We start from the raw sequence: 26,176 nt of genomic DNA, 5'->3' as shown, positions 1-26,176 counted from the left end.
TACAGCTTTAACGAAAATCCAAACCCGGTCATCTGCCCCCACTAATATAACGCTCGACTATATTGGTTCGTATTTATCCAGGGGAAACCCCTGTCCAACACCTAGCTTGTCTCCTGGTGATGTCGGTTGCTGTACAACTGCCACCTGATTCAGCTTCAAACACCAATCATCAGCCAACACACAACGTACAGTTCACCAATTACACTTTATAGATATTACTAAGTCTATGAGATTAATAGAAGTTCAATAAAAAAAAAGGAATGGAAAAGACGCCAGACTTATCAAAGGTCAATTTCTTCGTGCACACGTTGGAGCTCGGGGACCTCTTCGGGACCACTCTGACCCCTTCGACTCGCAGCTCGGGACCACCCGGAGTGATAACCTGAGATTTCCCTGCATGTCCGTCCTCCTCACGGTCTCTCTTCCAACTCCCCGCCAAAAGCCCCTGGTTCCCAGCCATATGAGACAGCATATCACCCCAAGAAAGAATAACATGGACACCCATTGGTTCATAGTACTCTGCTATCTGTTATAACCCAAGCAAAGTGCTAGCTTGAGACTTTCTCAGCATTTAACATAACAAAGAAGCCATTTTAATTACCATACACAGTAACATAAAAGAAGAAACCTCTTACACAATATTCAAGAGAATACAGAATTATTACATCTCCATCACCTCAACTTCAAAAACTGTACCCTATTTTTCATTCCACCCATTATTAAGTTTAAAATAAAACATAATTCCCTATAAGTCCTTGATTCTGAGAACAATTCATGGACTCACAGGTGTTATGTTGGCTCTCAACAATATAGTTGATAGAAAATTATTTGTTCACCAGTGGAGTCAGAATTTACCTGGAATCTAAATTAGTGACAATACCCTTCCACTGAAATATGGTTAAGTTTAGTTAGCACCTTCTTAATTTCTAGGCTTTTAAAGGTTAATTCAGGGAATTAACCCTAAAGATCCAGTGGGTCTGCGTGAATCTGAGTAGGTTCCTACGAGGGTAGACTTTATTTCAATATGATCTCTCTTGATGTGTAAAAGGTGGGGGAGAGACAAATACAAGGAGACAGGTGAAACCTGAAGGGGGAAGGATGAAGTAAAGATCAGGGAAGTTGTTTGGTGTAAAAGATACAGGGCTGGAGAAGGGGCAATCTGATAGAAGAGACAGAAGGCCATGGAAGAAAGAAAAGGGGGGAGGAGCACCAGAGGAAGGTTCCTTGTGTTCGTCTCTCCCCTCCCTCCATCTTTTAAATCTACTCCTCAGCTTTTTTTCCCAGTCCTGCTGAAGGGTCTTAGCCCGAAACATCAACTGTACTTTTTTCAAAAGATACTGCCTGGCCTTCTGAGTTCCAGCATTTTGTGTGTGTTGCTTGGAAGCCAGCATCTGCAGATTTTCTCTTGTTTGTGATTAAATGCACAGTAGGTCCTTTCTTTGCCGCAAATGCACTTAGCTCCACCGGACTAGTAAATTCATTTCCTTCTACCACCTCTTTAAGGCTATTTGTCTGGTAGCAGATGAAGCATTAACATTTGTTCTTTTTAAAAGTCCTGTTTCTGTCCATAAAGCAATTTTTATTCTTTCTGTGGTGGATGTTCTCCTGTGAACATTTCAGTTCTATCAAAGCCCTGACTTGTCTTCATAGACATCTTGTGCTATTACATCAACTGAGAAAATCAAACTATTGGCAGAGGTTTTTATGGAGAAAGTTGATTTCTGTTGTAGTACCTTTTCCACAGGATGCAAATGCTTAAGTGCTCAGCTAATCTTTAATAGGGAATGTAAGGCAAGTTGTTTTGAAGAATAACAATATTCTTTTGATTTAACCCTCACTTTACAACTACAAGAGTATCCCTTGCAGCTGTCGTAAATCAGCACAGGAACACTTATTGATCATTTTATTCTGGAGACACCAGAGACATCCTTAGCATTCTTCAAGCTGAGATCCGAATGGGAAGTCTTCCTTATTAAACACCTCAATGCACGAGATCTCAAAAGTCTTGAAAGTAAGTTGTCTGAGTAATTCATAGAAAGAATGGAAGAAAAAGCTTAACTGTCAATTCCTAATCACAGTTAATAAGTAGCCTTTTTATGAACATATAGGCATAGTGCAGTTGCACGCGATGACTGTGTCCATGTATTTTACTTCCTTGTACTTACTCTCTGATCTTCACTACTCTCCTAAATGTTATAGAATTGAGGACATCCTAGGATATGATTCCAGAATGCTAATATGTGATTCTGGGTAATCTCACCCAACTGCAAATCTAGATGGTAAGCAACAACAATCTACTCACAGTGCTGGAATCATGCTGAAGTCCCAATGCCAGCCTCATCAGATGGCTTTGTGCATACACATTGCCAAGACAACTTTTGAGCTACTAAGGCACTAAACCAAGAGGAGAGTTTTTCTCCTGCCTTTTGAAACATTAAAATCAGTTATTCTGTATGGGAAACCTGTAAACCATGCAAAGGACCCTAATGAATCTTGAATCTTTCTAGACTTGCAACTAAAATTCATGCCAGGTTGGCTATCTTTCTTCACCAAAGCTGAGGGTAAATATGCAGAGTTCAGGTTTTGCTAATTGAGTTGCCGGCTACACAATACTTGTATTATTAAGAACTACAATCAATAGAATCAAAATGATAGAGGGAATCTAAAAATTGGAAAAACACCACAATCTCACAGTAAGAATGTCCTTTTAAATTTAAAGTTAAGGCACATTATGGTAGAGAATAGTTTTTTCTTTCAATTTGTCTGAGTTTATGATAGTGTTCGCATTTCCATCACCTCAATGAACACAGACAGCTATAATATGCATTTGCCTGGACATGAGTCACATTCTTGCAGACTTAAACACCTTTGAAAAACTGTATTTTGCTAATATTGGCGAGTGTCTGGATGACATCGGCTTCAAAATCTGCATCATGAACTTCTGTTTTTCGAAAAGCTCCTGCTCCTGAATTCTTCTCCCAGTAATGATGCCAGTGCCCCAATCTGTTGGCACCAAATCCATAAACATCCACCTGCAAACAAGAGAAATTGTAGATATTAGAATAACACTGCAAGTGAGGAGTGTCAATCTGCTCTCATCTTTTTCCCTTGTTTGTAATTCTAATGCCTATTGCATGCAATGACTCTGCAAAGCAAATGTTTGCTTGCATGATTTCCAGACTACGTGTGAAGCACTGGAGGAGATGTGGAAGGCAGTGCAATATTTTGGGACTCAATTGACATCCACGCTCCTTTCAACACCATTCATCACCATTCATCAATTCACAAGAGAACACTGGCATTTTGTGTGCTATGAATATTAGTTAACTAAAGAAAACCTGAATTCAACCAAAAGACATCAAAGTTGCTGGTGAACGCAGCAGGCCAGGCAGCATCTCTAGGAAGAGGTACAGTCGAGGTTTCAGGCCGAGACCCTTCGTCAGGACTAAAAAAGGGTCTCGGCCTGAAACGTCGACTGTACCTCTTCCTAGAGATGCTGCCTGGCCTGCTGCGTTCACCAGCAACTTTGATGTGTGTTGCTTGAATTTCCGGCATCTGCAGAATTCCTGTTGTTTGCATTCAACCGAAAGATATGTGCAGAGACATTTACAACCTGCAACAGGTGCTCTTGCTAAATCAGTAAGCATTCTTTTATTCACAATAGAAACCACATTTACCTCATCACAGACATGAAGTGCAAAAATTAGGACTATCATTCCAGTTGATGAGTACTTCCCATGATTCTCATTCCAGTTGTTACAAATGTACTTAAAAAAATGTGGGTTCACAACTAATACCTGAAAATATAAAGATCAAGAAATCTGATTTAGAGGAGATTTGTCTTTGGTCTCGAGGAAGGCAAACAATAAGTTTATAAAATTATATTTAAAAAATCTGAAATAATGGGAAATGCTGGAAGCACTCGGCAGGTCAGGCAGCCTCTTTCGGAAATAGAAACTGGTAAAGGCATTTCAACGCTTTCATCAAAAGTGGGGAGGAGAGAAAATAAACTGGCTTTCAATTGTAGACTGTGTATGGGTGGGAGGGCAAATAAGGCGATGGGAATATCTCTTGACAGATCACAAAACTACTTCTTTCACTTTGCTTACTTTATCTTTTTCTTTCAAATTTGGTCCTGCTACTATTGGAGCCTGTGATCTACATTTTGTTTTCAGGCTGACTGAGCAATCTGGCCCTTTACTAACTGTGAGGCAGTTCAGCAAGGTTTCGAGTGAGGCATGCAGTCTGAAGGCTAAGAAGCCTGGAGATGAGGCGCACTCCCAAGTTGGTCTCCCATTTTTCACTGATCCCACTGATTAAAGCATCGAGCCAGATTCAAATCAATGGGCATCAGAGCAGAAGGCGGGTGGGTGAGCTCTCTCTCCCCCTCCCCACCTCTCTCTCTCGCTCCCTCCCTCTCTCCCCTCACTTGATGTTGCCAAAGTACATGGATCATGGGCAAAGTTTAATTGATGCCATTTGTTGATTGACTCCGTAGTTCACGTTATGAGGCGCTTCTGCTTTCTGGATGCTCCTTTTTTTTTGTTGCTGTATTGTGCAATTTCAATTGGAGCGGACTAGGCTGCAGCCTGCAGATAGCAAGAGACACTGTGCTGGAGAGCCCGGACACTTTTGATGTTTTTGTGATTTAGTGTTTCGTATTCTGTGTTCTTCACCCCCTTTTTTCGTTGGCGTTTGCGCAACTTGTTCTTATTTTTCTGCATGCTGGGGGTTTGATGTTTTTCTTTAAACATGGTTTCCTTTGTTGAGGGCAGGGTTGCAGTGGGATATAAATGATTGAGCTAATAGGTTAATAGAGGCAGTAAGAGAGCAAGAACGTGAACATGCAAAATAAATGCAAAGCTGTGGAACATACTCGGAGGATCAGGCTGCATGTTTTAAGAGCTGGTTTAATATTTTCCGGATCTATGAATACTAAGCTCGATGGCTTAAAAAAGAAACCAACAGTAACTTGATTTTTCCCACCCCCTCCTCCTGTCAGCATTGGTGGTACTTCCCCATACCATGGTTCCTCTGTCCTTCTTGTATCAGCATCACTCCTATTGTATATTTCAATTCCTGCATACCCCACTAATCTTTTAACCCCTTGCTTGTCATATTTATGTATTCTCACTCAGGACCTGCAAAGACTATGTTTACACTGCCCTTCCAAATGCGCACCAGTCCTCCCTAAGATTTTTTCCAGTGGTCTCCCACCTCTGACATAAGGCTCATTAGCCATTGGTACCTGGCTTATCAGCTGATCTTCTTAGATAGAGAACCAATATCAACTAACCAATAAACTTCTGGCACCTCACTTGTGGCTAGTGGAGATACAAAGAATCTCTATCACAGTCCCAGCTATCTCCATCCTTGCTTCTCATAGTGACCTGGGATAGACCTCATCTGGCCATGAGGATTTTTCAGTTTCTATGTGATCCAAGACACCTCTAACTTCTTAAATAGCCAAGTCAGTATAAACCTGAACATGTTGCTCTTCAACTCTATCTCTATCATACTTACAGATGATAAGTATTAAATACAGATGATAGGTATTAATTTAGGACTTGGTTCCACACATAGATTACCCATTTTGGTTCCTAACAGGACCTAATTTTGCTTTGGCCACCATTTTGCTCCTGCCTTGGGATTCTCTTTAACCTTACTTGCCAAAGATATTTCAGGACCTATCTTTTCCCATCAAGTTTCTTTCACAACTTCATTCCTTAAGAGACTTCTTTGATCCTGTTTCTTCAAATAACGCTAACAAAATTATTAAATATAATATTCCCTTCACACAACCCTATTGATTTTCCCTGATAACCAGTTTTGCTAAATACCCTGTTATTACAACTTTTTAACAATTGTTTCTCAGATAAATATTGCTATCTAATTTCCATCCAATTGCATGAATTCACTATTTTCTGATCTAATGTGCCCTTCCCTGAATTGAAGGAATTTTGGAAAATTAAAATGAATCATTTTACTAACCATTTCCTTTACGACTCAAGGATGAAATCCAACAGGATCTGATGATTTGTCCAACAATTTGCTCAATAAAGTGCTTTTTGAAACTTAAGATAGAAACCATAGAAAAAGTACAGCACAGAAACAGGCCTTTTGGCCCTTCTTGGCTGTGCCGAACCATTTTCTGCCCAGTCCCACTGACCTGCACACGGACCATATCCCTCCATACACCTCCCATCCACGTATCTGTCTGATTTATTCTTAAATGTTAAAAAAGATCCTAGAGAAAAATCTACATCATTTCTCTGTCATGTGCTTGATACACACATTCAAGTAGGCAGATTCTACAATGAGTCTCAGATTTGGAAGCTTCTTCCTGAAAACCATTGCCATACATCGTATTTAATCTCAGTTATGTTTTCTTGTAGGATCCCTGCATCTTGTTTCTTTCCTCTGAAATCCAAAGACCTATTGTGATTTTGAATATTGTCAATGACACAGCATTCATGGCTCTCAAGGGTAGGGAATTCAAAAGATTTATAGCCCTTTGTGAGAGAAAAATTTTCTTCATCTCCAGCCGCCTTACCTAAGCTACTAAATGCCATAATCTGCCTGTGTCCATAATTGGTCCAAAACTATCATAAGCCGTGTTTGCTGAGGATGGTCCATGGATGGTAGTTCATTTTGCTCTCTTTGGAGATGTAATAATTTATGCCCAGTGGAAACTAGTCTCCAAATCACTTTCATTGACTTGAGTGGAAATAAACTTTAGTAGCAAAGTTCTATTACTGCATTGTGAGTTTTGTGCAAACAACAAATGATGATTGCTTTTCTGAGATCCATTTTACTCTCCCTCACCTTAGAAGTCAAAATTCCACCTTAAAATGAACACAATGCGGGAACTCACAAAGAAACATCCATGCAGCACCCACCACCCAGGTGATCTCTTCTCACTGCTGTCATCAGGAAAAAGGTACAGGAGCCTTAGGATCCACACCACCAGGTTCAGGAACAGTTTTTACCCCTCAACCATCAGGCTCTTGAATCGGAGAGGATAACTTCACTCACCTATCACTGAACTGTTCACTTTCACTTTCAAGGATACATCATCTCAGTTTCTAGATACTTATTACTTTTATTATTTTTTTCTACTTTTTTTCTCTGCTCAAGCTGGTAAAGCCTGAGGTGCAGGCATAGCCAAGCACACTGATTTATCAACTGTTAGGAACTTTCAGACTATTCTAGTGGTGTTTATTATTGTGGCTTCTAGAGATTTACATAGATATTGCTGTTTAGCCCTAATTGTTTAATACTATTGTGTAGTGTCTTTGGGATGATACCAGTTGTAGATATTACTATGGGGACAATGTATACCCTGCTCATGTTCCAAAATCTTTCAATTTCCTCTTTTAATTCAGCATATTTCTGGTGTTTTTCACTTAGTGATTTTTGTGAGTTATGTGTGTTTGGAATGGCTATATCTATTAAATAAGTTGTTCTTGCTTGTTTACCCTGTATAATTATATCCAGATGGTTATTATGGATTGTCCTATCCGTATGAAGTTTGCCACTTGATTGTGCCTGTGTAAGTAGCCAGATTGTGTTAAACTGCTACAGCAATGTTATTTTTTTTTGTATTTGCAGTTTGTTGTCTTTTGCACATTAGATGCTTGTCCATCCTGTTGAGTGCAATCTTTCATATCGCGTTTCTTGGATTTACTGAGAATGCCCACAAGAAACTCAACCTCAGGGTTATATAATGTAACATATATGTACCTTGATAATAAATTTACTTTGAACTTTGAACAGTTGTTGACCTGCCTTTCGATTCTGTTGATTGCACACTATTCAGATATCAACAGAGTCGCATTCTTCAGTTTGCATATAAGGGATCAATGTAGCAACATACAGTATATGCTATCACTGATGTTGAACCACTGGAGGGGCAGAATATTTCCATTCATGGAGGCATGGTGGCACAGCAGACCATTCAGCCCATCCCACATGCTATCTCTGTTTTACAGCCGTCTTCTGCTCTTTTCCCTGTGCCTGCAAGTTTACTTCCCTCCACTACTCTTTTATTAGGCAATAAGCTTCAGGTGTTATAAAAGTTCCTCCTCATATACACAATATAATTCTTAAATCTGTGTCCTCTAGTTCTTGTCTCCTTATGTAAAATTTATCCTTGCCTTGTACAGCACAATAAAACTTCACCTCAGCCTCTTGTGCTCCAAGCATAATCCCAGCTCCTTCAACCTCTCCTTGTATCTAAGATATCTCAATACTGGAATCATTCTGGTGGGCGTCCTTTGCACCTTCTCAAAGACCTTCACATTTTGTTCCAAAATGTGGTGACTTGAACTATATGTAACAACCTAGTTATGGTCTATCCAATGTGTTATGAAAGTTCACCATAACATCTCACATATTGCATTTGATACCCTATTGACAGAGTCTACCATCACACGTACTTTATTTTCTTCTCTCTCAATATGTACTGGTATCTTCAAAATAACTATGCACATAAATCCCTAGGTTCCCTTTATAAGGTTGTCATTAACAGCATGCATTTCTCTCTCTTGTCTGCCAAGGTACAACACCTTACATTTCTCTGTATGAAATTTGCTTGTTCTGCTCATCCATATCCTATCAAACTCACTGTTCACCATAACTCCACATCTGGAGAATAAAACCCAGATCATAGATTACTACAGTGAAGGGGCAGGACCTTTGACCCATGGTAGCTGAGCTGAACACGAGGCTAACTTAAGCTAAATCTCTTCAGTCTGCTCACGGTCCATATCATTTCATTCCCTGCATATTTGCATGCCCATCTAAAACTCTTTTATAGACCATTATCTTGCCTGCTCCTGCTACTATCCATGCAATCCATTCCAGGCACTTAACACTCTCAGTACAAAAAACTTACCCTGCACATCTACTTTAAACTTTCCCTCTCTCAGCTCAAATGCATGCCTACTTGTTTTTGACATTTCTACCCTGGGAAAGGCCTTGTCAATGGCAAATATTGAAATTTTACTCTATATTTTAATATCTAAGTCATTTTATATATTATTGGTTTCAGCAGACAATTTTGACATATTAACATGCATAATTAACATCTGAAAAATTAGAACATTAATCAGCAAGCACATTCATCACTCACATTACTGCCATAGTTTTTGCAAAAATCTGATATCTTCATGATCACTATTACAAGATTTTCATTGTAAAATTTAAATTCCTCTAGATTTTGACAGATAATCTACATTTTTGATTCCTAGTCCTTTAGCTTAACCAGCATGATCCTATATAACTTTTTTTGAATTACCTTTGGAAATGTGGTGAGAAGTTGATAATGAAGGATTCACATTTTTAAAAAATTGTCTTTAACTTTGACGATAATCTTGCTCTCTCATGTGGCAACTGAGCCTCAGTGATTTTGTCTACTTTACCTTTAATATGTCTAATTTACAATTTGAGATTCCCATTCCAGTCAGAGATAAATCATGACTTCTGAGTTACAGTCAGTGTGAGATGGCACTTAGAAAGTTTAAGAGCAATAATACAAAACTAAAGCAGTGTGGTTGCTGAAGATCTGCAATAAATGCAGAATCTTGCAGAAATACTCAGCAAGTCAGGTGGCATCAGAGGAGAGAATTAATGCTTCAAGTTGATGATCTTTTCTTAGTACAAATAGTTGTTTTTTATTTGAAGCGTCATTGAAATACTGATTTGTTTCTCCTTACACAGAAATGTAGTGTACCATTTTAATGTATTGTCTGTTTATATTTGTTTGGGACCATTGGTAACAAGATGGCAATGTTCTAGGGTTAGTTCCAGTTAGTTTTTGCACTTGTCAAATTTGAATGACATCCCAGTGCTGTATCTTGGCTGAAAACATCAGCCATCCCTTTGCTTCCAGATGCTTTTGCTTTCTCCAGCTGTTTGCTTTCTGTATCAAATTATAGTTTTCAGAGGAGAATTTCATGATGTTGTAGAATTGACATTTACTTTAAGCTCACTGATGTCACCTTTGGCAGCATAACAAAAACTTAGTTCAACAACCCAAGTTATGCCATACTTCCAAATCCATTGCTAAAGTTCATTCAAACAAAGCAAGTATTGTTACAGTGGCTGGGTCCAGCTCCAGATGGTATGATTACACTGTTAAATCAAAGTTTGACAACCCTTAACTAAAATATGTGCTGGATTCAGTACTCCAGAGTACAGCTCTCAGCTAAAGTGGACTAAAAAGAGAGGAAAGAAGACAGAACATTATGGCACAGTACAGGCCCTTTGGCCCACAATGTTGTGCCAACGTTTTAACCTATTCTAAGATCAATCTAACTCTTCCCTCTTAAGTAACCCTCTATTTTTTTATCATCCATGTGTTAATTTTTCAAATGTTAATTACATGCATGATAATATATCAAAATTGTATTGTGTGTTTTTAATTAAATTTGTTGTTGTTCAGTTGTTGAGTCCGACTCTTCGTGATGTCATGGAGCCGAGGGTTTTCATGGCAAGATACGGAAGTAGATTGCCAGGCCTTTCTCCCGTGTAGATACTGCTGCTGCCCAGGCTGGGGCCTGACTGGCACTCAGGACCATTTGCCTTGAGGTCCAGTGCTGACGTCACTACACTGCCAGCTGGCCCTGCTCTGTAATTACATTTACAGAACATCACACTGGGCATTCAGCTGCACAATGCCTGTATTTTTCTGCATCCACAAGTTTTCTTTTATCATTAAAGGCACAAAGTTTTGCACATGAACGTTGGCATTCACTTCCCAATCATTATGCACCCTGATGAGTCTACAACAGCAAAAGTCTGGTTCTCAACATGTCACAATGATTGTCCTTTCAACAGGTGGGATTTTCATTTCTTTATTCCTAATCCTGTAGTCTCATCACAATTACCCCAAAAGATCTTTGTTGGATTGCTTTTGAGAACACTACCAAATGACTGAAATTTCATCAGGTCCAGTGGCTTTACCCTGTTCCATGATTTTCATTGCTTTAGTTATTTCTTCGACGGCAACCGGGGCAGAACGGGCTGGCAACCCAATCTGCATCCTCTGAGAGGAGGACCCCCACAAAAGCCACAAAGAATCTAAGGAAAAGATACCCCCAGGGGTGCCCGAGAGGGGGGGAGGATGAGCACCCCAGTCGGATGGACACAACGACATCAGAGCCAGGCAATGAACAAACGACGATGAGGAAGCAGTGTGCATGTGGCAAAATCTGCAAGAACGATCGCGGCTTGAAGATCCACCAAGTGAGGATGAAGTGTTTGGCGGGAGCAGGAGCAGCACAACGCGCAGGTGTCCAACCTGGTGAGACGAAGGAGGAGCCAGGCCCGAAGTCACCCCATAGTGCCCAGAACCTCCAAGTGTTGCAAACTAATCCCTCGAACATGAAGTCTAACAGGAGACAGATCAAATGGCCTGCAGCTAACATGACTTCACTGTGGAAGCAGTTTGATGAAGATGTTGACCAAATTCTGGAGGCAACGGCGAAGGGAGGGGTTGATAGCAAGCTGCAAGCCATGACAACAATTATTACCAGTATCGCAGCTGAACGGTTCGGAGAAGAGGAGAAGGAAGGCTCCAAATCATCTTACTCGAAGAACCAAAGAGCACTGAGGATCCACAACATCAGGCAGGAGATGAAAGCACTGAAGTCCCAATACAAGGAGGCAGGAGAAGAGGAGCGCATTGGCTTGGCCCAGCTGATGTGCATACTACGAAAGAAGATCAGGGTCCTCCGCCGGGCAGAGTGGCATCAGAGGCGGCGGCGTGAAAGGGCTCGAAAACGTGCTGCCTTTATCGCCAACCCCTTCAAGTTCACCAAGGAGTTGCTGGGGGAGAAGCGCAGTGGGAAACTGGCCTGTTCGCAGGAAGACATAGACCAACATCTGAAGAAGATATATAATGATCCCGAAAGAGAGCAGGAGTTGGGAGAGTGCGACATCCTAATAGACCCACCTGAACCGGATGTGCAGTTCGACATGTCAGAGCTGCAACTAAAGGAAGTCAGAGAGGTCGTCCGCAAAGCAAGGGCAAGCTCGGCTCCAGGACCAAGCAACACCTCGTACAAAGTGTACAAGAATTGCCCCAAACTCCTGCTGCATCTGTGGAAGATCCTGAGAATTTTCTGGAGAAGAGGGAAGATCCCAGAACAGTGGAGAGTGGCTGAAGGGGTGTGGATTCCGAAGGAGGAAAATGCCACCAGATAGATCAGTTTCGCATCATCTCCCTCCTGTGTGTCGAGGCGAAGATCTTCTTCAGTGCAGTTTCCAACCGGTTGTGCACCTACCTAGCAAAGTACACCTATATTGATACATCAGTCCAGAAGGGTGGCATTTCAGGGATACCGGGCTGTCTGAAGCACATCGGTGTGGTGACACAGCTCATCAGGGAGGCCAGAGAGAACAAGAGCAACCTGTCAGTGTTGTGGCTCGACCTGGCAAATGCATATGGTTCCATTCTGCACAAGCTGGTGCAGCTCACACTGACCAAATATCACGTCCCCAGCAGAATCAGAGACCTTATCGCTGATTATTACAGCAACTTCAGAATGAGGGTCTCTTCAGGAGCAATTACATCAACCTGGCACAAAGTGGAGATCGGCATCATCACAGGGTGCACTATCTCAGTGACACTGTTCTCCCTAGCCATGAACATGCTCACTAAGTCTGCTGAACCAGAGTGCAGAGGGCCCAGAATGAATTCCGCTCAGGTGGTTGCCGTTGAGCGGAATTCATTCTGGGCCCTCTGCACTCTGGTTCAGCAGATTTAGGGCATTCATGGATGACCTCACAGTCACCACAGGTCAGTCCCAGGCTGCCAGAGGATTCTGCAAGGGCTCGAAAAGCTGGTGGAGTGGGCCCGGATGCGTTTCAAACCTGCCAAATCAAGATCGATGGTGCTGAGGAAAGGGAAGGTGGAGAACAAGTTCCGGTTCAGCATTGCAGGCACAGCCGTCCCAACCATCACAGAAAAGCCAGTCAAGAGCTTAGGCAAAGTTTTTGACAGCTCTTTAAGGGACACAACATCCATTCAGGCAACCTGCACCGAGTTGGATGGCTGGCTGAAATCTGTGGACAAGTCTGGCCTACCTGGGAAGTTTAAAGCCTGGGTGTATCAGTATGGCATTCTTCCCAGAATCCTGTGGCCCCTCCTTGTCTATGCAGTTCCGATCTCGACAGTCGAAACCTTAGAGAGGAGGGTTAGCAACCACCTCAGGAGATGGCTGGGGCTGCCAAAGAGCCTGAGCAGCATCGCACTCTATGGACACCACAACAAACTGCGACTGCCCTTCAAATCCTTGGAGGAAGAATTCAAGGTAACAAGAGCCAGAGAAGTGCTACAGTATAGGGACTCAAGTGACCCGAAGGTGGCTAGAGCAGGGATCCAAGTAAGTACTGGCAGGAAGTGGAGGGCAGAGGAAGCTGTTCAGGAGGCGGAGGCGAGGCTGGGTCACAGGAGGCTGGTGGGAGTGGTCACACGAGGCCAAGCTGGGCTAGGATCCTTTCCAACTCCCCAAATGGACACCAGAGGGAAGGAAAGGCGTTGTCTAGTTCAGGAGGAGGTGAGGACAGTAGTGGAGGAGATGAGAGCCTGCAAGGCGGTGGGAATGAAGCATCAGGGAGCTTGGACAAGATGGGAGAATGTGGTTGAGAGGAAAGTGACCTGGGCTGATCTTTGGAAAGCCGAACCACACCGCATCCAATTTCTCATCCAGGCAGTATACGATGTGCTTCCAAGCCCATCAAACCTGCACACATGGGGCAAGGCAGAGTCATCTACGTGCCCACTGTGCTCCAAGCGAGGAACCCTGGAGCAGATCCTCAGCGGCTGTGCAAGGGCACGGTGAGGGACAGTACAGGTGGAGGTATGATCAGGTCCTGAAGACCATCGCTGAAGCCGTCAGCGCAGGAGTTGAGTGGGCAAAGCGGTCCCGACCCTCCAAGCAGACCATTGCCTTTGTCAGAGCTGGAGAGCAACCAATACCTGCCAAAAGAACATCTGCAGGCATTCTGACCTCTGCAAGGGACTGGCAGCTGTTGGTGGATCTCGAAGGGCAACTGAAGTTCCCCAACCATATCGCAGCCACCACCCTGCGACCAGACATTGTCCTAGTGTCTGAGTCTACTAAGCAGGTGATGCTGCTGGAGCTGACAGTCCCATGGGAAGATCGCTTGGAAGAGGCCTTTGAAAGGAAGCTCTCCAAATACGCAGGACTGGTCAGCACCTGTCAGCAGGCTGGATGGAGGGCGAGGTGTCTCCCAGTGGAGGCTGGTTGTAGGGGATTCGTAGCCCGTTCTTTAGTTAGAGCCTTCAGCATTTTGGGCATCGCGGGAGAGAGGAAGAGGAGAGCCATCCGCAGTACCACCGATGTGGCAGAGAGAGCCTCAAGCTGGCTGTGGCTCAAAAGAGGGGAGCCATGGAGTCATAAGTAGCTAGCCATCTGGACACAAGCTGGGGTCTGATCAGCCCCGGCTGGGTCACCTGGAGGAGGTTGTATGATGTTGAAAGACCCGAAACACCCGATGATTCCAGGATGTGTCCAGAAGCATCAATAGATGTATGTACACAGCTTTCGTAATAGGTGGGCCAGAATTAGGGTGTTTAATATCTGAGGGTTCCCCTCTATTATCCTCAAACAGCTGCTCTATATACTGAATCCACCTCTCACATACTTTATCTGGATCCGTTAGTATGGATCCGTCTGCTGATCTTATGCATCCTGTAGAGGAGGTCTTCTTAATTCCAGTAATTTCCTTAATTTTCTTGTGCATTTCTTTGCTGTTGTTAATATGGCCTTCTACTTCATTGCATTTTTGATTCAGCCATTCTTCCTTTGCAATATTGCACAATTGTCTGGTCTGTCTGTCTAGCTCTCTGTATTGCACTTTATCATTCTTCACTAACCTTCTTCGTTCCACCAGATCTAGAATTTCTTGGATTATCCACCCCTTGTTGGTGTGTTGTATTTCTTGAACTGGGATTATCTCCTCTGCTGATTGCTTTATAGCATATTTAAATCTGTCCCAAATAGGTGTTGTTACATTTTCATTGAGGTGTTCTTCTACAGCTGTTTTGAATTGTTGCTTAAGTATGTTATCTTTTTTAAGTTCTCCCAACATATACTTCTTTCTCTTTTTTCCACATTTCAGTTTCTTTAATTTTGTTTTAATGGTAGCTATTACTGGATGGTGATCTGAACCACGGTCTGCTCCTGAGTAGGCTTTAGAATTTGTGATATTATTTCTAAAGCGTTCATTGATGGTAATGAAATCTATTTGATTCCTTGTTCTATCTCCAGGGCTAATCCAAGTACACAATCTATGTGGATGGTTTTTATACCAAGTATTGGTGATCATTTGGTTGTTTCTGACACACCAATCAGGAAACCCTTCTCCATTTTCATTTTTCTCCCCTAATCCAAAGGGTCCTATGATGTTATCAACCCTTTCCTGTCCAACTTTGGCATTAAAATCTCCCATGACTAGTTTTATATCCTGAGATTTACATTGCTCATAAGCACTGTCGAGATCTTCATAAAACTTGTTGACATCCTCTTCATCCACATCATTTGTTGGCACATAGGCTTGGATTATGCTAATGTTAAAATGGTTACCCCTTAATTTAGCTAAAAGCAGCCGATCGGATATCGCCCAATATCCCATAAAACATTTTGATACTTGTTTGTTTAAAATAATTCCAACTCCATACATATGCTGTTGCCCTCCAGAATACATTATCAGAGAACTATTCTTCATGAATTTGCCACTGTCAGTCCATCTAATTTCTGACAGGCCTAAGATATCAACTTCCAACCTTTTCATTTCATTTAATGTGTTGTCCAACATTCCTTTCTGGTAAAGTGTACGGATGTTCCATGTTGCTATCCCTAGCCTTTCCCTATTGCTTACAGTCTCTGGATGACGGTCTGGTGTCACCTGCAGCACATAACTACCCCTACCGAGTGAGGTGTTGTTCTGTTGATTAGAATCGACCCCACTCACGCTGTTGTCTGGTTTCCTTCTTTTGTTTCTTTCCATGGTTGACTAGACAGAAATTTCAACAGTGGTTTGCCGTTGCCTTCTGTTGCCGCAGTGCTCATCTAACTAGAGCATTTGGCCTCTACTAGTGTTCCCGATTGGGAATCATACACTAGACATTGCCCAACCTTTGCTGTTGTACAAAGACATTCCTGCACCAAAGCTTGGAATCCATCTCCCTGCTGCCGAAGACTTCAGTAATTTTAGGTGACACCACCACCATTGATCTGGTTATTTTTCTGGCACCAAACAGTCACCATAAACAGAGCTCCTTCAGCGAGACAGGGTGCACCCGGACCTAAGTCCTACGTGAAGGCGGAGTTGTCTTGGGTGGGAGAAGCTATATAATCGCTAATGGCATTTCCTGATATTTGGTCAGGACCCAACCACCCCATATACCCCAAATTTCAGTGGAAATGATACAAGCCCTAGAAGATCTGGGCATAGATATTCTTTTTGAACTGTTTAACGGCATATATGGATCTGGTGTATTGCCTGACGATCTCTTGAAATCAGTACTTATAACTCTGCCAAAAATTCCTGGAACTATTGGCTACGAAAATTATAGAACAATCAGTCCTATGAGACACATAATAAAGATTTTGTTGAGACTTGTTCTGAGTCGAATTAAAAACAAGTTACGACCAGAAACTTCTAAACCGCAATATGGGTTTATTGAGGATAGGGGAAATAGGAAGGCAATTTTCATACTACAAATGCTTTCAGAAAGGGCAATTGAATATCAAAATGATATCTTTTTATGTTTTATTGATTTCACTAAAGCAATCGATAAAGTGCAACATGAAAAATTATTTCAAATTCTCGCTGAACTAAACATTGATGGAAGGGACGAACATCTGCTTCAAAATTTATATTGGAATCAAATGGCGGCGGTAAAAATTGATGATAATATAAGCAGTTGGACTAAAATTCAAAGAGGAGTTAGACAGGGATGCGTTGCCTCTCCGGAATTATTTAATATCTATAGTGAGATGATTCTCAGAGAAATAGAAGACCTAGGTGGGATAAAAGTTGGAGGTGTTAACATCAACAATATAAGATATGCAGACGATACCACCCTAATAGCAAGCGCTGCAGAAGATCTACAAATCCTCCTAGACAAAGTAGTACAAACAAGTGCAGATTTTGGTCTAACCATCAACTGTAAATAAACCAGATGTATGGTAATATCAAAACAGCAGGATACTCCCAACTGCCAATTGTACATCGGTAACCAAGAGATTGTACAAAAGACCAGCTTTAATTACCTTGGTAGCTTTATATCACAAATGCTAGAAGTAAAGTAGAAATAAAAAGAAGAATTGCCATTGCTAAAACCAACTTTCAAAAAATGAAATCCATTTTTACCAACAGACACATTTCTATGACAACAAGGCTTAGGCTACTAAAATGTTACTGTATGCTTCCGAAAATCTTGCTGTATGCTTCCGAAACATGGACTATAACACCAGAATTCCAAAGAAACTTAGAAGCAACAGAAATGTGGTTTCTTAGAATGTTGAAAATATCCTATAGAGATAGGGTAACTAATGAGACAGTACTCCAAAGTGCCCATACAAAAAAATCTTTAATGAGAACATTAAATGAGAGGAAACTTAAATTCCTAGGCCATGTCATCAGAAAGGGAGAAATAGAATACCTTACATTACAAGGCTGTATGCCTGGGAAACGTGGAAGAGGAAGGCAAAGAAGAAAACATATGGACACCGTGAAACAACTAACAGATCTAAGTGTGCGAGATATCATTGACGCTGCGAGGGATCGTTTGATGTGGAAAGCCATGATCGCCCAAGCGTTTAACGCGCAAGGCACATGAAGAAGAGGACCAAATGACTTACGGAACAAGGTGTTTCATAGTACTGGGCCTTGCTTAGATAGAACATAATCTTATCTACAGCAGTAACTTTTTAATCTCCTGGAGACTTGATCTTAAATATAAATAAAGCAAGCTATGAAGCAATCTGTGTTTTAGCAGTTATAGATTGGGAAAATTACGATAAAATAATTACAATGGTACTGCAAAGGATGAAAGCCATTTTTGAGTATCAAATCTATTTTGGTTCCATGTAGGTGCAAACCTTCACACTCACACAGTTAGAGAGGGAGATCAGGGATAGAAGAGGTTACACCTACCTAAAGTTGGAGGAGGTCGGGGGCACCTGTAATGAATAATTTGCTTCAGTATTTACCAGTGAGAGGGAAATTGAGGAACGTGTGGTAGGCTGATAGGCTGGAAAATGTCGACGCTAAGAAAGAGCACGAGGAAAGTTAAGTTGAGGGGGTCAGCTGGGATATACCAGTTTGCTACAGGAAGTGAGGGAAGAGATTCTTGTGCCTTTAGCGATGATCTTTGCATCTTTGCTGGTCATAGGAGTAGTACAAGAAGATTGGACAGGGTTTGGAGAAAGTTACAGGGGGCAGGGTGGATGCCAGAAGTGTTTTTTTACTCACAGTAGTAGGTATGTGGAATGCGCTGCCAGGGATAGTGGTAGAGCTAGATACATTAGGGATATTCAAGCCTCTTAGATAAGCACGTGGGTGAAAGAAAATTTGAATATTATGTGAGGGTAGATTGATCATTAAGTAAGTTAAAGGATCAGCAGAACATCATTGGCCAAAGAGCCTGTAATGTGCTGCACTGTTCTATGTTCAGTAAAATTTAATGTTGAGAAAGAGGCATTTTATGAACATACAAATATATGAATTAAGAGGATAGATTTAGAGAACAATAGATTTATGGGGGTTGCCATTGGATGGAGTAACAGAAGACAGAATAAGTGACTAGACTTATTCCTTGAGTTTAGATGGAGCTGTGATCTTTGAAATGTACAAAATTCTTATTGGTTGACTAGGTAAATGCAGGGAAGATGGGATGTCACAATGAAACTGACCCATAAATCAATATGCACATTCACATTTTTAAAATTTCTCCTTGTCCAGTAAAATCCGGATTGTGACTGGTCCTCTCTCTCAATACTGTTTTGCTGTTCACCCAAATGCCCCTTCATGCTTTTTATGTCTAGAATCTATCAATTGCCTTCTTAATTATATTTAGTGATTAGGCCTCCAGAGTGTTCTGTGGGAAGGAACTCCACCAGTTTTCTGTCCTCTGAAAGAAGAACTTTTCCTTATCTTATCCCTAAATGATTTACCCTATGTTTTGAGTCTGTGACCGCTGGTTTTAGAATTCCCAGTAAAGAATGCATTCTCCATACATCAAGCCTGTTAAAACCCTGTCAGTTTCAATTTGATTTTCTCTCATTCTTCTAGACTCTAGTAAGTGCAAACCTAATTGAGCTCCAAATCCTCCTGCATATTCTGTGTGTTGACCTAGTTGACCTAATCTTTTTTCATAGGGTAGTCACACTCCCTCCAGAATGTTACACCTCTGTTGTACTCATTCAATGGTAAATGTATCCTTACTTGGATATAGAAGCCAAAATTATACACAATACTGGAGGGGTAATCTCTCCCTCATTGCCATTACTAAGATACTAACTAAATTGCTTTGTAAAACACAGCCCCAGCAGCCCTGGCCTCGACATGTTACAGATGTTCCTTTTGTTCTATCCATCCCTCTGTAATTTAAAACAAACTTTTGATTTTCACATTTGGGTTTTTAACAAGTGGTCTTCAACCCTGAAACCTTAATTCTGTTTCTCTTTCCACAGATACTTGCTGACCTACTATGTGCTTCCACCATTTTCTGTTGTACTCTATTTATAATTGCAATGATTTACTTAAATATGTACCGTCTAGTTCTGTTCTTCAATTAAAATAAGTAGATAAGCTACAACTAAGCCACTTCCATTGTCAGCAAAGATCATACATCTGTACTTAACTATCAATTAAATAAGAAATATATATATACATATTGTAACTCACCTTATTTCTATCTGCCTTGATTTTATTCAACACTCCAGTATATGTACTGTTAATAAAAAAGATATCATGTAGAACATTTCATTAATTCATCTTATTCCAAGCACACAAATAGATAGAAATATCACAATTTTATCTAATTAATGTGGTTCCTCCCACTTACTGAAAAATCTGTGACCTGTTGTGGACCATTGATGTAACAATTACTATTTGTTGTTTTCAACAGATATCTCAATGTCATCTCCACAACCATTAAACTGCTTTTGTGTGGACAATTAATGGGATGTAATCAATGAATCACTAAATTTTATTAAGCACTATCATGTATGTTTAAGAGTGGAACTTACACATCATTGACAGCCCATGATGATTTAAATCAGACAGCCTGTCAAGGGCTACTTGTGTAAGGTAAGAAAGAGCTATAGGCCCATTAAATGCTGTAACTTATAATCAGTCAATGCTTTCAGGGCACAGAAGCAAAAAAGAAAAAAAAAGTAGTGAAATTAATGCAGAGGACAGCTAACTATCTTGAACTTACTATATGTTCATGTGTATTTCTTTTGAGAAGTATTAACATCTGACTCACCGTCTGATATTGCCCGTGGTAAAGGCACTTATTAGCCACTGTAAATCCAATATTTTAAATGGTATCAGGACCAAAGAAACATTTTCTGCTAGGTTTTGTGCACTTTCAGGATACATGAAGTGATGTGTAGTTTTACGACCCACATCGGCCTCGTAGCCAACTGTCTCTGCACGGTTCATCCTATATGAAAAGAAGAAAAAAGAGCAGCTCATTTTGCAAATGCTCAGAAAACTCTTGCTCTATCCTTTAATGAGATCTAAACTAGTTTCCGTAGACAATGTTCATTTATTTAAATTTCGAGTCAACGTGAAACACTGCCTGGAAACAGATCCTTCACTCCAAACTGTCCATGCTAACCAAGTTATAGCTTGAATTGGTCCCTTTTTCTAGCGTTTAGCCCATATCCCTCTAAATTTCCAAATATACAAATTAGGAGTGGATGATTCTAATCGAAGGGAGGAAATAAAAACATTGAAAACAGTTCATAGGAAGTTTATTAAAATTCGTTTTGGGTAGGTTGCCTTATGAGGAGAGGTTACACATGCTAGACCACTATTTGGAAGCTTCTTTATGTAGAGATCCAGAGTAGTGGTCAATATTTACTTCTGTGATCAAAGATCTGGCAAATGGAGCATAATGTGGGAAAGTATGAGCTTGCCCACTTTGACAGGAAAAAATGAAAATGAAGCAAATGACCCAAATGCTGAACACTTTTCACTCTGAGTGTTGTGAATTTTTGAGCTCTCTTCTGTTATTCCCCTTGAATCTACTCTAGAATTGAATAACATTATGGTTGATCTGCCTAATCTCAATTTTTCAACTTCTAATAACCTTTCATCCCGTAGTTTATCAAAAACTTATTTAACTTTGCCTTAAAATTATTCAAAGCTTGTGACTCTGAGAAAAACAAAAACCACGTCCCTAAATGGGCACCCACCCCTACTACTTTTAAACATGGACGCCCAATTTCTTGATTCTCCACAAGGGGAAACATGCTTCCACAAATGTCCTACGATTCTCATATGTTGCAATTAAGTAAGCCCCGTACCATTCTGGATATTGATTACAAGCCAGCTTTCTATAATCTTTCCTCATATGAAAACATGACAAAAGTAAGCTTTCTTTAAACCGCTTCCAATGTATTAATGTTGTTCCTTAAATAAAAAGGTCCGTTTTGTACACACTGCTCCAGATGAGGTCTTGCTGATGACTTATGTACTACCTGTGTTTTTTTTTGTATTTAATTCCACACGCAATATACAATAACTTTCTATTAGACATTCTTAATTTTGTTTAGACTCTTATTTGCTTGGTGTACTTGCTTGGGTACTCATTTTTTGCAAATCCTTTACTCTGTCCAGAACCGATTCTGTGACACACTGCTCATTATATCATGTTAGAGAAAACACACATGGCAAACATCTTTTTCTTCAATCTACACCAACATATTTGTTCCTGCACTATTTGTTTTATTCTTGGCAATAAAATTTGATATGACGCCTTATCAAAGCTTTCTTGAAATTTAAGTAATGATCAACCTCGCAATAGATATAACTTCATCAACAGCAATAAAAAAAACCCGAAATTTTCTTTATTGCCTTATTTTTTTCTGTGTCCTTTTACATCTTTAAAAACATTCACTATAATAGATGCTAAGATAATTAGCCCATAGTTTATTGATTTCAATATCCTTGCCTTTTTAAAATCAAAAAACTATCTTATATCAAAAGCTGAACAAACTTCAGAATAGCACAGAATCAAATTTTGAGGTACGTACATTGCTCTTATTGCACCTCCTCCATTTTCTATCTTTAAGTATAATTCTAAGGAAATAACTATTCTTATGGGGTCATTTGATAAATTCTATATGCACAAATATTTTAAAACAAATCCAGAGCTCTAGGCAACTTACCTCATCACAAAATCGTAAGTGTCAATTATTGGTCCATAATTGGATCCTATCAAATTCCCAGAATTCCCTACCACAGCACACGTCCTGCATCTTCTTGGCCCGGTGTCCATGGGCAGGCTGTCTCCTGGAAATAGCTCAAATAGTTGCTCTAATACAGTGCTGATATTGAATTCATTGGTGTTACCTTGAAGCCTCTATCGAAAGATAATTTTAAATGAGTAAATATTAATAATATTATGTTTTAACAATGAACTTGAAATAATTTAAGAATATCTATTTAATAATTTATTCTATTATTGGTTACATTTAATACTTCCTTCAGCATAAATGATAATAGCGGACATTATAGTAATTAGGCAGAACTACAAGTAAAATTTAGAATGTTCAAGCACTCTGTGGGTGAATCGTGTAACAATCACAAAGCAGTATGGCAGAAGGATCTTGGAAGCGATATTAAAGATAATGAGTGGTCAAATATTTTATCAAATGTGGGTAGACATATTAGGGAAGCAAGAGGGAAATTTATTCAGTATAAGATAGTACACAGATATTACTGGACACCAACTAGACTGTACAAAATGGGAGCAACACACATCAAAGTTGCTGGTGAATGCAGCAGGCCAGGCAGCATCTCTAGGAAGAGGTACAGTCGACGTTTCAGGCCGAGACCCTTCGTCAGGACTAACTGAAGGAAGAGTGAGTGCAGTTAGTCCTGACGAAGGGTCTCGGCCTGAAACGTTGACTGTACCTCTTCCTAGAGGCGCTGCCTGGCCTGCTGTGTTCACCAGCAACTTTGATGTGTGTTGCTTGAATTTCCAGCATCTGCAGAATTCCTGTTGTTTGTGTACAAAATGGGAATTGTTGATAATAATTTATGCTGGAAATGTAAAAATGAGGTGGGCACATATTTTCACATGATTTGGGAGTGTTCCATGGTTCGTCCATTTTGGTGTAAAGTTCTTGATCTGTTGGGGAATTGATTGGGTTCCGCACTGCCCTTGTGCCCACGGCTTTATCTCCTGGGCGATAGGACAATGATATCTAATGTAAACAATAACAAATTTACTATTTTAAAGGTGGGTCTTATCACAGTTGCAAGAATTATATTGCAAAACTGGAAAAATCCCAGATGACCCACTGTGAAGGAGTGGCCTGAGGAAATGATTAAGATTTCATCATATGAACACATGTTGGGAAGAATTAACAGTGAGGGAAAAGTGCAGATGCGTGGGATCAGTTTTGGTTGTATGTTAATTTAAACTTAAATTAGAACTTCTTTCTGTCTCTAAGTTTTATTTGTTTTCCTGTCATGGGATGGCTGTGTAAATATGCTGTACTGTATCTGCTCTGTGATATGCTTTGTAAAATAAGAATAAATAATAATAAAAATTCCAATTTTAAAAATATCCAGAATGTCTTACAGAAAACAACTTCTAAAAATGTCACAAAACTGCTTTACAAAATAGTGACTTTTCAAACCCAAAATTATATTTTAAAACAAGACCCAAGCAGAAATCTCACAAGAAGCTGCAGAGGGTTGTAGATGCAGCCAGTTCCTATCATGGGCACAAGCCTCCTCACCGTCGAGGACATCTTCAGGAGGTACTGCCTCAAGAAAGCAGCAAGGACACCTTTGCATTACTACCATCGCGGAGGAGGTACAGTATAGGTGCCAGAAGACCGACACCCAATGTTCTGAGAATAGCTTCTTCCCCTCTGCCATCTGCTTGCTGAACTGTCCATGACAATTGAGCACTACCACACCATTCTATTTTTGCACTATTTATTTATTCCTGTAACTTTAAGCTATTTTTATGTCTTGCACTGTACTGCTTCTGCATGAATAAGCCTGATTCTGACTCTGGTTCTCAGACATGTCAAGTTGAGATGTATAAAATCAAAATAAGGACCTCTTTCTACTGAAACTCTCTCTCTCTCTCTCTCCCTCACACTCACACACATATAGACACAAACATACACAAACAAGTGAATGCAGATATTGGGAATCCTAGCAACACACACACACACACACACACACACACACACACAAACACACACACAAACACAAACACACACATACACATACAAACACACACACACACACACACACACACACACACACACACACACACACACACACACACAAAAATGCTGGAGGAACTGAGTAGGCCAGGCAGCGTCTATGGAAAAGAGTAAACAGCTGACGTTTTGGGCCGAGGCCCTTCATCAGGACTGGAAAAAAAGAGACGAGGAGAGAGAGTAATAAAGTGGAGAAATGCGAGGAAGAACCACAAGGTTATAGGTGAAACTGGGAGAGGGTTGGGGTGAAGCAAAGAGCTGGATAGTTGATTGGTGAAGGAGATACAGGGCTGGAGAAGGGGGAATTGGTAAAGGGGGAATTGGTAAAGGAGATGCAAGGCTGGAGAAGGGGCAATGGTGCACACACACAAATGGTTTTAATAATATAGATTGTTACAACCATTGACAACCTTCACATGTTCTCTACCATTTATGTTCCCAGCTCCATAAGCTCCAATTACTAGTCAATCAAGGCAATATATGAAAAACATTCTCCATTACCCCCTTTGAAAATTGACATCCTACATGGGAAGGGGATGGGGTGCCCACAAACAGCAATGTCTCAACAGTTAGGAGTTAAACACCCTGGGATTGATGGGCAGAGGATCAGGTGGGAAGTGAAAGTTGCCAGATTTAGCCATCAATGTTTCATTCCGATGGTAACATTCCTAATGAATTCCACAGCAGTGCCACGTGGTGATCGAGCAGCACCAGCAGGGGTGCAGTGCTGCCGGAGCTTACCAGAGCACCGCTCGGGCATTTCTGTAAAAAGTCAAAATAAACAAGCGGGGAATTTAACAGCGGCTGCATATTAAGTAGAGGGAATTTTATGGAAGCGGGGTTGGGGAGAGGGGTTGGTGGCTAGTGGGGAAAATACCACTGATAACACTAGGATAGGATATTTGATCGTTTTTGGCGAAATCCTGGAGCTGTGACAATTTTTTATTTAGATATTTGTGAAATTCGTCCTCGCTTGACCCGTTGTTTTCCCAGCATACCCTGCTGTAGCCTCCCGCCACTTCACAGATCCTCAGTCTCGCTCCAGTCAAGGGACAACTGCACACAAGTGTGAGCATTTTTCCGCTCTTTCCAATGGGTACCATTGGATTCCAGGTAGGAGCTAGATTAAGCAAGGAATGAACATCAAAACCTAAGGTTAAAAGTCAAAAATAATGAAAGAAAAATTCACTGCTTGCTTATTTTCGGCCTGATTTTGATGAAATATTCAAGGTAATCATCCAAAATCCTCTTCTACACCTGGGTAAAGTGAATTTAGTTTTTTTTTGCAAGCTAAATGAAAAAAAAGCATTTCCAGGCTAAAAGCTAGTTTTACATCATTTGAACTATCATTAATAGCGGATCAACTCCTTGGCCTAGCTCCACCAACTATAGTTGATTGGAAAAGGCTCTTTTTCTCTTTGTGTTGATAGGAGAAAGAGTAATTTAGTGAGGCAATGAATGAGACAAAACGCATTTCCAAACCTCCCAAATGGTTGCTCTCCTCCCCATTTACATTTGTCACTTCCAAAATACGATATTTTTTACTCGTATAGATACGATAATAATTTATGTAAAGATTCAAGCTTCTTTAACTTTTTATATATTTAAAGACTAAACAGGATCTGTATTGGTCTAACCATGTAATACCCGACGTGTGA

General features: G+C 40.6%; 1 protein-coding gene across 5 annotated transcripts in view; it reads right to left on the bottom strand.

The window, feature by feature from the left end:
* Positions 1 to 258: 258 nt before the first annotated feature.
* The window catches only part of LOC140198631 (CMP-N-acetylneuraminate-beta-galactosamide-alpha-2,3-sialyltransferase 1-like), a 100,108-nt gene continuing 74,190 nt past the window's right edge, over positions 259 to 26,176 (bottom strand). For all 5 annotated transcript variants that reach the window (XM_072259637.1, XM_072259659.1, XM_072259644.1 and 2 more), the window contains 5 exons: positions 22,440 to 22,633; positions 20,528 to 20,707; positions 19,945 to 19,990; positions 3,678 to 3,797; positions 259 to 3,032 (listed from right to left, as the gene is read on the bottom strand). In XM_072259637.1, the coding sequence (XP_072115738.1) occupies positions 2,859 to 3,032; positions 3,678 to 3,797; positions 19,945 to 19,990; positions 20,528 to 20,707; positions 22,440 to 22,633 (714 nt within the window). In that variant the 3' untranslated portion in view covers positions 259 to 2,858. The remainder of the gene's footprint in view (positions 3,033 to 3,677; positions 3,798 to 19,944; positions 19,991 to 20,527; positions 20,708 to 22,439; positions 22,634 to 26,176) is intronic.

The sequence above is a fragment of the Mobula birostris genome, chromosome 1 (genome assembly GCF_030028105.1).
Source record: "Mobula birostris isolate sMobBir1 chromosome 1, sMobBir1.hap1, whole genome shotgun sequence".
In the NCBI taxonomy this organism is placed as follows: domain Eukaryota; kingdom Metazoa; phylum Chordata; class Chondrichthyes; order Myliobatiformes; family Myliobatidae; genus Mobula; species Mobula birostris.
The sequence above is the reverse complement of the archived record's forward strand: the minus strand, read 5'-3'. Positions and strand labels throughout refer to the sequence as shown.